General features: G+C 35.5%; 1 protein-coding gene across 2 annotated transcripts in view; it reads right to left on the bottom strand.

Moving 5' to 3' along the window:
- Positions 1–15,056, bottom strand: part of LOC149804716 (ESF1 homolog) — a 70,022-nt gene that overhangs the window by 54,699 nt on the left and 267 nt on the right. Inside the window, exons 1-3 of one of the 2 annotated variants that reach the window (XM_089943406.1) lie at positions 7,940–8,047; positions 3,530–4,107; positions 1,167–1,289 (exon numbers count right to left, since the gene is read on the bottom strand). In XM_089943406.1, coding sequence (XP_089799532.1) covers positions 1,167–1,289; positions 3,530–4,097 — 691 coding nt within the window. In that variant the 5' untranslated portion in view covers positions 4,098–4,107; positions 7,940–8,047. Of the gene's footprint in view, positions 1–1,166; positions 1,290–3,529; positions 4,108–7,939; positions 8,048–15,056 lie in introns of those variants that run through there. The other variant, XM_089943398.1, reaches the window with a different exon arrangement.

The raw sequence follows: 15,056 nt of genomic DNA on the forward strand, positions 1-15,056 counted from the left end.
TATGCTGTTAAGGTTCTAGTTGCCATACTTTATGACTCTTGTTTGATGGCCCTTCATCTACATTTGTCTATTGTTATGTATATTTGATTTAATTTAATTGTTTGTCTGTATCTCCTCGTTTGTTGACTCCGTCATGCAATGATTTAGTCAGCACCTCTTAATTGCATCAGCACTTGCAACTGTTTTCAATACTGGCTTGTTCTTAATTATCTTACTTTTTTTATTTTATTCCATTACATGCTACTGTAATATAATATTGCTTATTGGAATTGACTTTTTTAAATAAAATTAAGTTCAGTTCTGTTTGACTTTACTTTTTTAACATTTTCATTGGTAAACACCTAATAATAGACATACTGTACTATCTAGTTTCTGACCTTGATTCAGAACCAGCGACAGTTTTAATAAACAATGTTTTTTTAAAAATATATTATCTTTTCTCAGAGTAAGAATTATTAAGTTAAGTCAAGGCCATACCTGAATGACGTGATAATTATCATGTAACAAACTTCTACTTCCAGAAGGTTGACCTCCATCCAGGCATCTGTTTTGCATCTTAGTTAGACTTATTACTAATGTTTTGAGAAAGAATAGTCAGTCGTGCCTTAACACTTGAGACATCAAGGTGTTTAATGTTGTGTCCAGTTTTGGGCTAATTATTTCATTTTCTTCAAATTATTGAATTTCAAGTGATTGTTTTCCCTGGAAATAATAGTGCTCTAAATTAATTCTTGGACAAGGACATTTATCGAAATTTATAGCAAATTTAAAAACTGGAATAATCTTTTCTGTGATTCAACAAGAGACTGGACACTGCACCACTTCGCAGGTTTCAAGAGACATCATCATCTTCTATTTTGGATTTCATCAGGATTCAAACTCAGTTTCATTCAGGACTTTTTATTGCTAGGACTTCTATTTTATAATTCTTGGATTAATTTTGGATATGAGTCATTAAACCGTAGGTTCTTTTTTTCTTCAGTTTTCACTTGATATTCTAGGGAAATAATTTGTTAAATTTTACAAAGCTTTGTTGTCTATGATTTTTTCCTGTTACTTTTTGTAAGAGCATGCTGCTAGGGTTCTCATTTACATATCCTTCTCATCTTTTAAATAGCCTGACAAACTCTATGTTTCAAAGACAGTAATTTGTTATACTAAAGTACCTTCATCCTGATTTTCTTCTTCCTCCTCCTCCTCTTCTGTTTCATCAGAGTTCTCCTCCTCCTCTTCACTTGAACTCTCCTCATTCCCTTCTCCCCTTGCAAGGTCAGGACCTTCACTAACAACTGAAATATATAAGCAATTGTACAGTTATGTAAAAGGTCAAGGGAAGGTGCTTCAAAAAACTGAAGTCCTAAGTAGAATTATTCTTCAATAACATTATACTCATTTGTATGACAATATAAATATGATAATAAAATCCATGTCTATTTATACAAAAATTTAACATTAGTCATATAGGGTAAATGCTTGAAAAGTAGAAGATATGAGCAAGGTACAACTATTGAACATAAAGCAGACACAATAATACAGGGTGATATTGGCAAGGTACAACTGGTGAGCATGAAGCCAGTACAATAATACAGTGTGATAAGAACATGGTACAGTAAATGAGTATGAATTCAGAATAATACAATAGGGTGATATGAGCAAGGTACAACTGGTGAGCATAAAGCAGACACAATAATACAGGGTGATATGAGCAAGGTACAACAAGTGAATATGAAGCCAGTACAATAATACATGGATGATGTATCTAAAAATACTAGTTATCTTCACTATACCTTCATAAAAATGTAATTCAAACATACCATGGCTAAAATAAAGCATTTCTGTTAACACCTAGCTCTCTTGGAACAGTAATATATTATATTCTCAAGAATTGAAAAAGAACATAATATGAGCAACGTTTTATATATTTTTTTTTATTAATTCACCTTTAATTTTTTAATAAATACATCTGCAGCAAAATATCATTAACTCTAAGCTTGTTTTCTGTTATAGGTGAATTGCTTGAAGCCTTTATCCCATACACATATCCTTTAAACCTTTCCCATGACTACTATGCATATCAAGAAAACAAAACCTCTTCATTATATCCAATGGTCAGAATTCTTTTAACTTCGTGATCCCCCTCGTATACACCCCACCCAAACCAAAGGCCACCTTCTCTATCCAGCCGGTATTCTCTGCACCAATGAGTTTGTATTGAAAAGTATCCTTTTGTGTGGCCATCCTTATGACACGGCATGTGAGTAAAGATATAAAATTTAGCCTCACAAGATGCCATATTTTATCTAATATCTGTCCAGAACCATTATTTAACTCATACGGTAAGGTAAGTAATCCAATTATCTCTACCAGATGTCTGTTTCCTGATGTCAGGTTTTCATTACTGAAAGAAGTCTTGGCTAAATTACATTATAAGAAGCACCACTATGGTTAATATTGTAAGCATTATCACTGATGTTTACAGGAACTGGGTTCAAAAATGTTGTGATAATATTTTGGGCTTTGCATAGCTGTTGAGTTCAACTCTTTGATGATTATGACCGTAGGTAATTATATCATAACATGGTCAACATAGGCTAAAGAGAAATTAACCTTGAACAAAACAGAGTACCAGACAAAGGCCAAAAAATTATGCGACAGTATGTGTATCACTTGCTTTATAAACAAACTTTTTTGTCGAATCTACAAAAGTTTCATCTGCATGATTAAACTGTAGTACAATACAATTAGCAATATAGGAATAAATCATTAGAAAACATTAATATGCCATCATGTAAATGAAAGATTATTACCTTCACAGAAAAATTAGAAAGTTATTTAACTAAAAGACAATGGGATGAGTTCAAGAGGTTTTGCCAAAAGACTTGATTTGGAAAGATTCAAATAAACAACATCAAAAAGATAAGGATAACATTCTGCAAAAGTGGGAAAATGGAGTAAATGGAAAGAGAACAATTCTAAATGCCAAGTGATGTTTGTATCAAGATTTACATTTTTTACATTTTTTAATGATTTTGGAATGTACATGCCAACATTATCCTCCTAGCATTTCATTGTTAAGAATCAAGAACTATAAATGTATGGTCACTCGTAGAAAAAATTCTTAAGACAAGAAGAACTGTTTAATAATTAATGCTACTTTTAAATGAATGCTTTGAAGTTACATGTAGCTTTCTTACAACATACAAATACACATACTTCTGACTAATATAGCTCCTCTCAAGAAATTTCACCCATCTTAAATAGCCACTTTCTCTTTGCATAAGGGGTAGCCATATGAAGGGGACAAATATACTTGTAGAAGGATGCATAAGATTTATGTATTTATGTAAACAAACACACGCAATGATGGTGACAATTTGGCTTGCCTCATTTTCTTTAAAGTGGGTGGAATACAAAATAAATACAACAAATGTAAGAATACAATATTAAGAAAGACCATATGCTTGGATTTTATTAACTTCAAAACACTCATCCTTACAGTATGAACTAATGCCTGAATTGGCATCCTCACCTGAATCCGAATTCCTCTCTGCCAACAAAAAATTTCCTACTCCATTAGCTCTCTCTCCAAGACCATCTTCTACCTGTTTAGTTTTCTTTTTGCTTATTGCATTTGTTATGTGCATCTTGTCTTTCTTGCGTACTGCATCCATATTTATTATGTCTTTCTTGCTTACTGCATCTATATGTGCCTTGTCTTTCTTGCTTACTGCTTGTATAATGTTTGTTGTCTCTTTCCTTTTTCTGGAAATATCTGTATCTTTATTATCAGTCAATTTTCCAACTGATTTGCTGGTCTTTGTTAACACTTTTTCATGAACTTGACTGTCATGATCACCACTGTCACTGTCATCATCATCAGAATCTGAGAGTTCATAAAATCTTTTCAAATTTTCACTTGATGTCAAATTTAGAGGCCGTCCCCTCTTGTCAACAGAATATTTCACATTAAATTTCTTGTCATCAAACATGGCCTCAAAGCGTTTGTCAATTTTCACCTTCCTTTCTTGTCGAGGTATTTTATGGAAGCGAGGGTCCTTTGCAATATGAGCAAACCTTTCATCCTTCAGAGCATCCATTTTGCCACTCCTGAAAAATTAGTGAATAAAATTTATCATCTAATTCTTATTCGGTTTTTAAAAATAATAACCATAATTAACATGTCTTGAAGAGATATAATGTGATTGAGTAACTATTATTACTGTATGCAAACTACACTTAATATAATGCACTTCCTGTTTATTCATCTTGAAACAATATTGGAATGGATATTATATATATATATATATATATATATATATATATATATATATATATATATATATATATATATATATATATATATTATATATACACACACACACCGCCACTAGAAGTGAAATACCTTCTGCAGCTTTAGATTCTTATCAATCTAGCCTTAACAGGTTAATAGAAATTTACCAATAAGCTGCATTTACTATTATTACTGTATGCAAACTAGATTCTTTTTGTTTGCATGCCTGATGTTTACTACAAAGATAAAGTCCATGAAACAACTTATCAAATGGGAAGAAAGCAATTTTTAAGTAAATTATCTTTCATCAAGAATAGTTACTCAATCACATTATGTTAGAATTATTAGCCTGATGCCCTGCAAATCCAACCCAACTAAAAGACAAAAAATTGTATTTTCTTCTCTATCTCAATAGAAAAAGGACAAGAACTCTTGCCAGGTGTCATTAGCGTTTAGCCAAGTGACATGACATACTAATGAGGATGCTTGCATGGTAGGTTAGTTGGGAGGGTTTTTAAGTGATTGGATATGTATTCACAGAGAAATATAATTTACTTTAAAATGTACATTCTCCTTCAGATACGTTCCCCAATCATATTACATTAGAAGAACAAATAATAGCAGGAGAGAATGCTGAGCATCCAACCTCTACTTCAGGTATCCTTCTAGGGAATAATGGCTTGATTTAACATGTTAACAACAACCCATTTTCTTAATTACATAAGCAACACAGCCTAGGGTCACTTGACCTGTGACCCTTACATACCATTAAGAAGATGAATACCTAAATCTTCTTACCTACAAAATTTCACTGGTGCATCCAGACAAGTTAACAGGCTGTGTTGTTTTAGTTGGATCTGGTGGCCATATGTGCTGCCATCACCAAACCTACCAGATTCAAGATTTGACTCTGTGATGTTAAATCTCTGCATGCCAGCCAACAGCTTCTATTATATTCCTGATCAAACTGTTATGTTTGAATGTGAGGCTCACTGAGAAGGTGCGATCTCATGAGCGCTAATCCTTATGAGGTGACTCTGATCTTGTGAGACCTCAGAGTTCCACCAAGCATACAACCCACTTCAGCCACAAAGCACGGGCATGTGGGGTGTAATCCTGTTTCCTGGCTTTCAATGAAAGAAAGGTGTTCATGTATGCCACAACTTGTCTCTGTGCATTTCAAGTAGTGCTTGAGAGCACAAACAGGATCTTGTATGGCTGCTGCTCTTGACCTGTCCATGGAAGACAGCAAATGGTTGACAACTCTTTGGTTACCGACGGACAGTAACCTATATTTAGCCACAAAGCCTGATTGTGTCAGAGGATCACAGAACCATCTAATCTAAACTAAAGATAGTTAGGATTGATAGAAAGTGCATGCAGCTCTCTTACTCTGCATGTGGAAGCTAAAGCTATCATGCAGGAAACATGTCTTGTTTGATAGTAACATTAGCAAAGTGTGGGCTACAAGCTTCATTTTATTCTAAATAAGCCATGTTAAAACCCAGGACAAGTTCCAATTTTGGAAACAGAGCAAGGCATTTTGGCCGAATGAGATCAAAACTGGCTAAAAGATCAAGTAGGTCTTTATTATGCCCCAAATCATGTATGCCATGAGGCCGGAATGAGTGGTAGCCCTTCACAGTGATTAGAGTAAACTTGCTCCTTAAAGATCCACAGAAAAATGTTAGCCGCATGTACCGTAGACATGTGTCCCATAGTATTAGGTCTAAGTTGGCTGAAGCTCTCATGGCATTGACCAGAGTATGGTAGATGAGCTGCTTGGATAAGGACCCTAGCAATCCTGGCTGTTGTCTCCCAAGCATTGCCTATTGATGGATTTGTCCAGGAGTCAGAAGATTGCCAATGAGGTCAAATCTAACATGGAGGACATCTTGACAATGTTCTGAACCAGTATAGACTTAGCATGGAACATATTCCTGTCCACTTAGTAGTACAATGGAGCCAACATGAAGATGTCTGCAAAATTCTTGTTGAGAGCCTGGAGATCTAAAATAAAATGTTTGGAAGGAATATTATAACATCAAGAGAAGAATGTCACTGGGACATGGCTATCTGATAAGAAAGACTTAGAATTACCCAGGTCAAAAGTCTACCTAGAATTCAGTCGTTGATGAATTCAGTCTTTGCCCACTGCGGGATGATGGCATGTCGTCCTCTTCAGAAAAATCTACCAATACCTTGACTTTGTTGTCATGGGTAGCGGTAGGGGTTGGAGGGCATTCCAAAATGGTATAACATGATAGATTTCCTCTACTGTGGCTTAAAAGTTGGACCTGAATATGACTGATTAGTTGGTGTTTTGTCACATTCACTGTGTGTTGGGTCCTCTTATGGGTTTGCTTGCAGCTCTGCATAGGTGATGCAAGCTGGCATCGATAACTCTGGCTGGTCATTTTTGAAGATGTCACTAGCTCTCTCTTTAGGGCAGAAGTGAACATTCTGAAGTCTGGCATTGTCAGAACTACTGGCTGGTGTGCTCAGCTTATGGTTGACTTGGATTCTGGCAGTAGATAAGATGGTTTGGCTATCACCAGTACCGGCTGCTCAAAGGGCCTGGCTGGAAGGATAGATTTCTCACTGAAATCTCTGGTATAATAATATTAAGCTGTCAACGATGTACTTGACAGATCTGTCTCTAAGATCTGCATATATTTGGATGACCATTGCACTGAACAGGTCCCCATGCTGAGACAGCTGGATGGCCAGTAACAGTGCAGTGATATAAATAACTGGATTAGGGAAAACAACCCATGCGCCTAACTTAAAGTCCAGAAGGCCATGTTTGAACATGTGGGAGGAGGTGAATCACTCTCACTGGGCTGCTTAAAATTGGGGAAATACTCTCCCAATGAATCAGAAAAAGGTGCAGAGGCAAGGGAAAAAGGGGTAAAAATTGACCTGTTGTCAGGAGTTGACTTCTTGTTCTGTGTACCAGATAATGCATTTGTTAGAAAAACAGTCACACCCTTTCCTCCTCCTCCTCATCCCCTGCTGCAGTGTCAGTGGCCAACCATTGCACCCAATGAGCTGTCATGGGGGAGGGGGCACCAGCATCCCCATATGATTCACAATGGAAGCTGATTTGGGATGAATGATGAGGATGTCAATGCTCTTTTTCTTGACGTAGTCATCATTTCTTCCCCTTAGAGCCCTTTTGGATCAACATGGCCCAAATGTCTTCTGACCATGTGATACATGTTGCATGGCATTGATGATGTACATTCTGAACATAGAATGCAGGAGTCATGGTTATACTTCCTTCCAATACAGCAGCAAAGATAAAACCTAGCAACACCTGGCGGTGGTAAGGGGAGATAATGAGCAGCAGTTATTGCAGTTCGACTACTGAGCTAGCAAGGAAAAGACGATTTTCATCTTTTAGTAGGGCTGGATTTGTGAGGTATTAATTCACAACATAATGTGAGTGGGAAACGTATTTGAAGAAGTGTGTGTGTGTGTGATTTGAATTTTTAATGCAGCCAAATCAGTCATATCGCTATGATATCTGCAGTGTGACAGATTATAGTGATGTCTAGCACTGTGGCATCATGCTGCAGACATGTAGCATGATGTACCACCCAGTCACATTATCCTGATACCAGGTCAACCAGTCCTAGCACTAACCTCTTAAAGCTGAGCACCAAGCAAGGTAGTAGCTAGTACCATTTTTGTAAGTCTTTCGTATGACTCAGTTGGGGATGGAACCCATGACCTCCCATATCTGAAGCGGATGCTCTAACCACTAGGCCACAGGAGCTGAAGGAGAAAAGCATTCCTGTAAACATGATCACAGCATCAGTCAACAGGCAAAAATAATGCAAGGGTTAGAAGTTGGGACCACCAACGATAGTAACTACACTTCTTTACCTGTAACTACAATTATCCCCACATTCCCATTTCCCCAAGACATTCACCTTTGAATGTCACCCAGATTAAACCTTCAGGGCAGTTGAAATATATTCCATCCTTGCAATCATAAATAATGCTCTATTTATAGAAGGAAAGAAAATTACTGTGCTTAGGTTTGAATCCTATTATCAGCATCATAATCACAAATAATATCTCTTCCAATCATCTCTAAAACTGCACTTTTGTTGTCATTCCTACCTCCATGACAACCTGAATTTTCATCATTTCTTTCCTAGTACCAAAGTCATCTATGAGACTTTGACAGGTCTTTTAGGCTTACAAACAATAAAATATGCTCACACAAGCTGATACCATCAAAAGAGCTATTGATATTTATATTTCTTATAAGTTCTTATTACTTCAGAACAAGTAGTATTGGACTCTGACCCTGGTCAAAATCACTTGCCCTGACTAAAATCCACTTGCCTGACAAGGCCATATTTTTCATCTATTCATGTTAGAATATTTAAACTGATATACATCAAATAAAATAATAAAAATGATGAAATTTTCTATATGTATTAACCTCTCATAGTAGTATACATCTCAAAGAAAATTATGTGTGCTAAAATTTGATTTATTTCATTTCATTAGAAGCTGTTTCACAACATCATGATCTAAACCAGTACTCAATAATTTTGTTTTCTGAATAATACAAAAATATCTATATTTTGACATAAAAACGTAATACAGAAATAGTGTCATTAGTGCATTTTTTATTATAAGTCAGTAAAAACAGCATTTTAATTCATGTCATTGTACTTGCATAACTTGCAACTACATAATTTCTGATGTTAGTGGATTAAAATACAATGTAAAGATCTTTTGTGATTTTAGAATGAAAAATATTGTATTGGAGTCTTTCATAATTTGCTAATCCTAACTATCACATGATCACATAGGTACCAGGAAATACCCAATATTTTATCTAGCAATGCAATAACAAGTAACAGGTACCAGGAAATACCCAATATATTAACTAGAAATGCAATACCTAGTAACAGGTATCAGGAAATACCCAATATATTAACTAGCAATGCAATACCAGGTAACAGGTACCAGGAAATACCCAATATATTAACTAGCGATGCAATACCTAGTAACAGGTATCAGGAAATACCCAATATATTAACTAGCAATGCAATACCAGGTAACAGGTACCAGGAAATACCCAATATATTAACTAGCGATGCAATACCTAGTAACAGGTATCAGGAAATACCCAATATATTAACTAGCGATGCAATACCTAGTAACAGGTATCAGGAAATACCCAATCTATTAACTAGCAATGCAATACCAAGTAACAGGTACCAGGAAATACCCAATATATTAACCAGCGATGCAATACCTAGTAACAGGTATCAGGAAATACCCAATATATTAACTAGCGATGCAATACCTAGTAACAGGTATCAGGAAATACCCAATATATTAACTAGCAATGCAATACCAAGTAACAGGTACCAGGAAATACACTATATATTAACTAGCGATGCAATACCTAGTAACAGGTATCAGGAAATACCCAATATATTAACTAGCAATGCAATACCAAGTAACAGGTACCAGGAAATACCCAGTCTATTAACTAGCAATGCAATGCCAAGAAACAGATACCAGGAAATACCCAATATATTAATTAGCAATGCAATACCAAGTAACAGGTACATGTACCAGGAAATAAACAATCTATAAACTAACAATGCAATACCTAGTAACAGGTACCAGGAAATACCCAATATATTAATTAGCAATGCAATACCTAGTAACAGGTACCAGGAAATACCCAATGTATTAACTAGCAATGCAATACCAAGTAACAGGTACCAGGAAATACCCAATCTATTAATTAGCAATGCAATACCTAGTAACAGGTATCAGGAAATACCCAATCTATTAATTAGCAATGCAATACCAAGTAACAGGTACCAGGAAATACCCAACGTATCAACTAGCAATGCAATACCAAGTAACAGGTACCAGGAAATACCCAATATATTAACTAGCAATGCAATACTTAGTAACAGATACCAGGAAATACCCTATCTATTAACTAGCAATGCAATACCAAGTAACAGGTACCAGGAAATACCCAATATATTAATTAGCAATGCAATACCAAGTAACAGGTACCAGGAAATACCCAATATATTAATTAGCAATGCAATACCTAGTAACAGATACCAGGAAATACCCAATCTATTAACTAGCAATGCAATACCAAGTAACAGGTACCAGGAAATACCCAGTATACATGTATTAACTAGCAATGCAATACCTAGTAACAGGTATCAGGAAATAGCCAATATATTAACTAGCGATGCAATACCTAGGAACAGGTATCAGGAAATACCCAATATATTAACTAGCGATGCAATACCTAGTAACAGGTATCAGGAAATACCCAATATATTAACTAGCAATGCAATACCAAGTAACAGGTACCAGGAAATACACTATATATTAACTAGCGATGCAATACCTAGTAACAGGTATCAGGAAATACCCAATATATTAACTAGCAATGCAATACCAAGTAACAGGTACCAGGAAATACCCAGTCTATTAACTAGCAATGCAATGCCAAGTAACAGATACCAGGAAATACCCAATATATTAATTAGCAATGCAATACCATGTAACAGGTACATGTACCAGGAAATAAACAATCTATAAACTAACAATGCAATACCTAGTAACAGGTACCAGGAAATACCCAATATATTAATTAGCAATGCAATACCTAGTAACAGGTACCAGGAAATACCCAATGTATTAACTAGCAATGCAATACCAAGTAACAGGTACCAGGAAATACCCAATCTATTAATTAGCAATGCAATACCTAGTAACAGGTATCAGGAAATACCCAATCTATTAATTAGCAATGCAATACCAAGTAACAGGTACCAGGAAATACCCAACATATCAACTAGCAATGCAATACCAAGTAACAGGTACCAGGAAATACCCAATATATTAACTAGCAATGCAATACTTAGTAACAGATACCAGGAAATACCCTATCTATTAACTAGCAATGCAATACCAAGTAACAGGTACCAGGAAATACCCAATATATTAATTAGCAATGCAATACCAAGTAACAGGTACCAGGAAATACCCAATGTATTATCTAGCAATGCAATACCAAGTAACAGGTACCAGAAAATACCCAATATATTAATTAGCAATGCAATACCTAGTAACAGATACCAGGAAATACCCAATCTATTAACTAGCAATGCAATACCAAGTAACAGGTACCAGGAAATACCCAGTATACATGTATTAACTAGCAATGCAATACCTAGTAACAGGTATCAGGAAATAGCCAATATATTAACTAGCGATGCAATACCTAGGAACAGGTATCAGGAAATACCCAATATATTAACTAGCAATGCAATACCAAGTAACAGTAAATACCCATTGCATTAACTAGCAATGCAATACCAAGTAACAGGTGCCAGGAAATACCCAATGTATTAACTAGCAATGCAATACCAAGTAACAGGTACCAGGAAATACCCAATATATTAACTAGCAATGCAACACCTAGTAACAGGTATCAGGAAATACCCAATATATTAACTAGCGATGCAATACCTAGTAACAGGTATCAGGAAATACCCAGTATATTAACTAGCAATGCAATATCAAGTAACAGTAAATACCCATTGCATTAACTAGCAATGCAAAACCAAGTAACAGGTACCAGGAAATACCCAATGTATTAACTAGCAATGCAATACAAGGTAACAGGTACCAGGAAATACCCAATGTATTAACTAGCAATGCAATACCAAGTAACAGGTACCAAGAAATACCCAATCTATTAATTAGCAATGCAATACCAAGTAACAGGTACCAGGAAATATCCAATCTATTAACTAGCAATGCAATACCAAGTAATAGGTACCAGGAAATACCCAATATATTAACTAGCAATGCAATACCTAGTAACAGGTATCAGGAAATACCCAAAGTATTAACTAGCAATGCAATACCAAGTAACAGGTACCAAAAAATACCCAATCCAGAGATCTCAGAAATGCTTAATTCCGCGTATTTGGACGCCAAGTTTTGATCAGGGATGAAGAAAATCACTGAGGTGGGAGTACTCCATACGTATGTAATAGGTGTGCAGCAAAATTCAAAGACTTGCAAGTCCTGCTTCAGCCACCTGCTTTGTGGGGAAATGTGTTGATCAGTAAGCTGTACTGATATTTACAATGACAGAATTCAGTGACTGAAAGACCCCTTAATGTACATACATGTTGCCATTTTATAAGAGTACAGAAAAATGAACATGGTGCAACAGGGCTGAGCAATTTTTTTTTAAAACCACTAGCCCAGGACAAGGGTTTCTGAAAATGCACTAGTCCCACCTTTCTCTTCACTAGTCCCACCTTACTTTTCACTGGTCCCAAAATGGTAATCACTTGCCGAGATTTGATGAGATGTATGTACTTAATCCATAGAAAAAAGAGAAAAAAATAATATACAATACAATTATTTCTTAAAAGAATTAAATTTTTTGAAAAACATTGGTTGTTATACATTTGGCTTCTTCAGGTTCGTATATATATGTTTTAGCTGATGGATTTGAAAATATGTCCATGTATATGTCTGCCACCTGCACCAGCACTAAGCCAGCAGTTGATAGCTGTGTCTGGGTTAAAGTCCTCAAACTCTGGTCCATTTGAAGAAATGTTCATTAGCATTTGTAAACTCTTCTGGTTTAAGGAATTTCTTAAAGACGTCTTGATTAAGTTCATTGAACTAAATCCTCGTTCACACTCAAAAATAGCTACCACACACTCAGTATCCATCTTACGTTTTATCCCTCCAGTTTCAAACAAATTTACCTTTGCTGAATCGCCGTTATTACCTTCCTGTCGAAAATAATTTAGCAAACTCATTTTATCCAGAGTAACTATCAGCTTGCTTGACAACTACTTATAAAGTGATCATAACATCAATTTTCTCTTTTAAATACGAACTGAAACAGCTCATTAATTAGCGTAATTGTTTAGCTTCAAACGCAATATCGCACGTGGACCTTAATCATCTGTATAATCAATTATAAATTAAAGAATCATTACTGTCATTTAATCAGTTCATAAAGGAAAACCAACACTGATGTCGGTAAAGTACCTTCATTAATTTAATTACACTTACTCGCTGGATTAAAATCATAGTGAGCCGCTCGTTATGATCTAGATTGAGTAAACTCATTGCAACAAAACCGCTTACAACACTGCTAATTGATCATATTGGCTTCTTTTTGTTTGACGTGTTTTGATTTGCCGATAATTAGGTCGCTTAGCCCAATATGCAGTCAAGCAGTAACAGGATGTAAATGTATACACGAAGAGGGGTAGAATCAAGTACATGTATTCAGTATGCCCAGAGGGCATGATTGGCCAAATAAAGGCAGATATAGTGATTAAAGCACGAAAAAAAAGGACAAGCCTGACTTTTTTTAAAAAGCACTTGTCCCGGACTAGCGACTTGGAAAATTTTACTTGTCCGACTTCAAAAATGACTAGTCCAGGACGTCGGACTATGGGATTTGCTCAGCCCTGTGCAACAGCTGGGCGGCAAGTTCAAAGGCTTTGATTGGCGGCTGCGTGGGAAAATGTAGATATTTATAGTGATTGAATTCAGAGGCAGAAATACCCAGAGATGTACATGTGGTCATTTATAAAAGTACATAAAATAAACAACTTTAGCTTTTGTTATTGTGTTCATTTCCAAATGTAGCAGAATAAGCAATGCATGTGACCTGAGAATTAAGAGATGTTTAGACTTAGACAAAATGCCATTAGTAAGTGGGTGACAAGTTGCCTAAAAATGTAAACTTCGCCTTCTTCTGTTAGGAAAGCGAAAATGACTTCGGCCTCTGATTATTTAAGAGCTACCTTGACTGACCATACCAATTTTTTATTAATGACCCTCGCCTTAGCCCGGTTAGTTCTAGTGTTGTAGAGAAATGTACTCATCAAGACATCAGTAGCTAGGCCTAGTTTTTATATCAATTACGCTGACAAACAAACTCTTGCCCATTCACAAGCATTATGTTTTGATAGCTGATTGACCATTAACCCTTTTCCGAGTATGGTAGCAACTATCAATTTCCTGCATGCTATCCATTGATGATAAAACATACAAACTTGTGTTTTAAGATCTGAATCGGTGATCTGGATATATATTATTATTATCTGCCTCTTGTACACTATTTCGTCATAAAATTAGTTTGAAAATGTAAGTGAACCAGTAAGCCTAACGGGAAATAATGGCGGACTTCACTTAGTCTGGGATGTACCAGTTTTTTATTAGATTGTTTACTTAAATCATTGGGCAAATATATTCAGATAAACTATACAAATCATTGAAACCAAAGTCTAGGTATTATTTTATTGAGCCGGTAGATTTTCTTTAAATATTGTCAGTTTAAAGTGTTGCTTGCTCTGTATAACTCTTTTTAACCTCATAACAAAAGAAATGACGACTTACACGTTCTTAACACAATCTGGAGTATGAAACAAATTGGGGGTGGGGGCATTTTTCTAACTATTTACAAATACAAGTTTTTTAAACCGCTTATCCTCACATATTAAAAAAGAAGAAATCACACAAAGTAACAATAATAAAGTTAAAATACACGTTCATAGAAAATCAAACTGATTTAGTTTGTAAAAGATCGCAGATAATCATTCTTCAAGAATGTCTTGTCCTCCGTCTACCTAGGGACATATCTACATAATTTTCTTTAAGTTCAACCTTTTTCTTACAATTTAAGATATTAAACATGATATAACCC

This window comes from Sinohyriopsis cumingii, chromosome 2 (genome assembly GCF_028554795.1).
Source record: "Sinohyriopsis cumingii isolate HCF-2022 chromosome 2, ASM2855479v2, whole genome shotgun sequence".
Lineage (NCBI taxonomy): Eukaryota > Metazoa > Mollusca > Bivalvia > Unionida > Unionidae > Sinohyriopsis > Sinohyriopsis cumingii.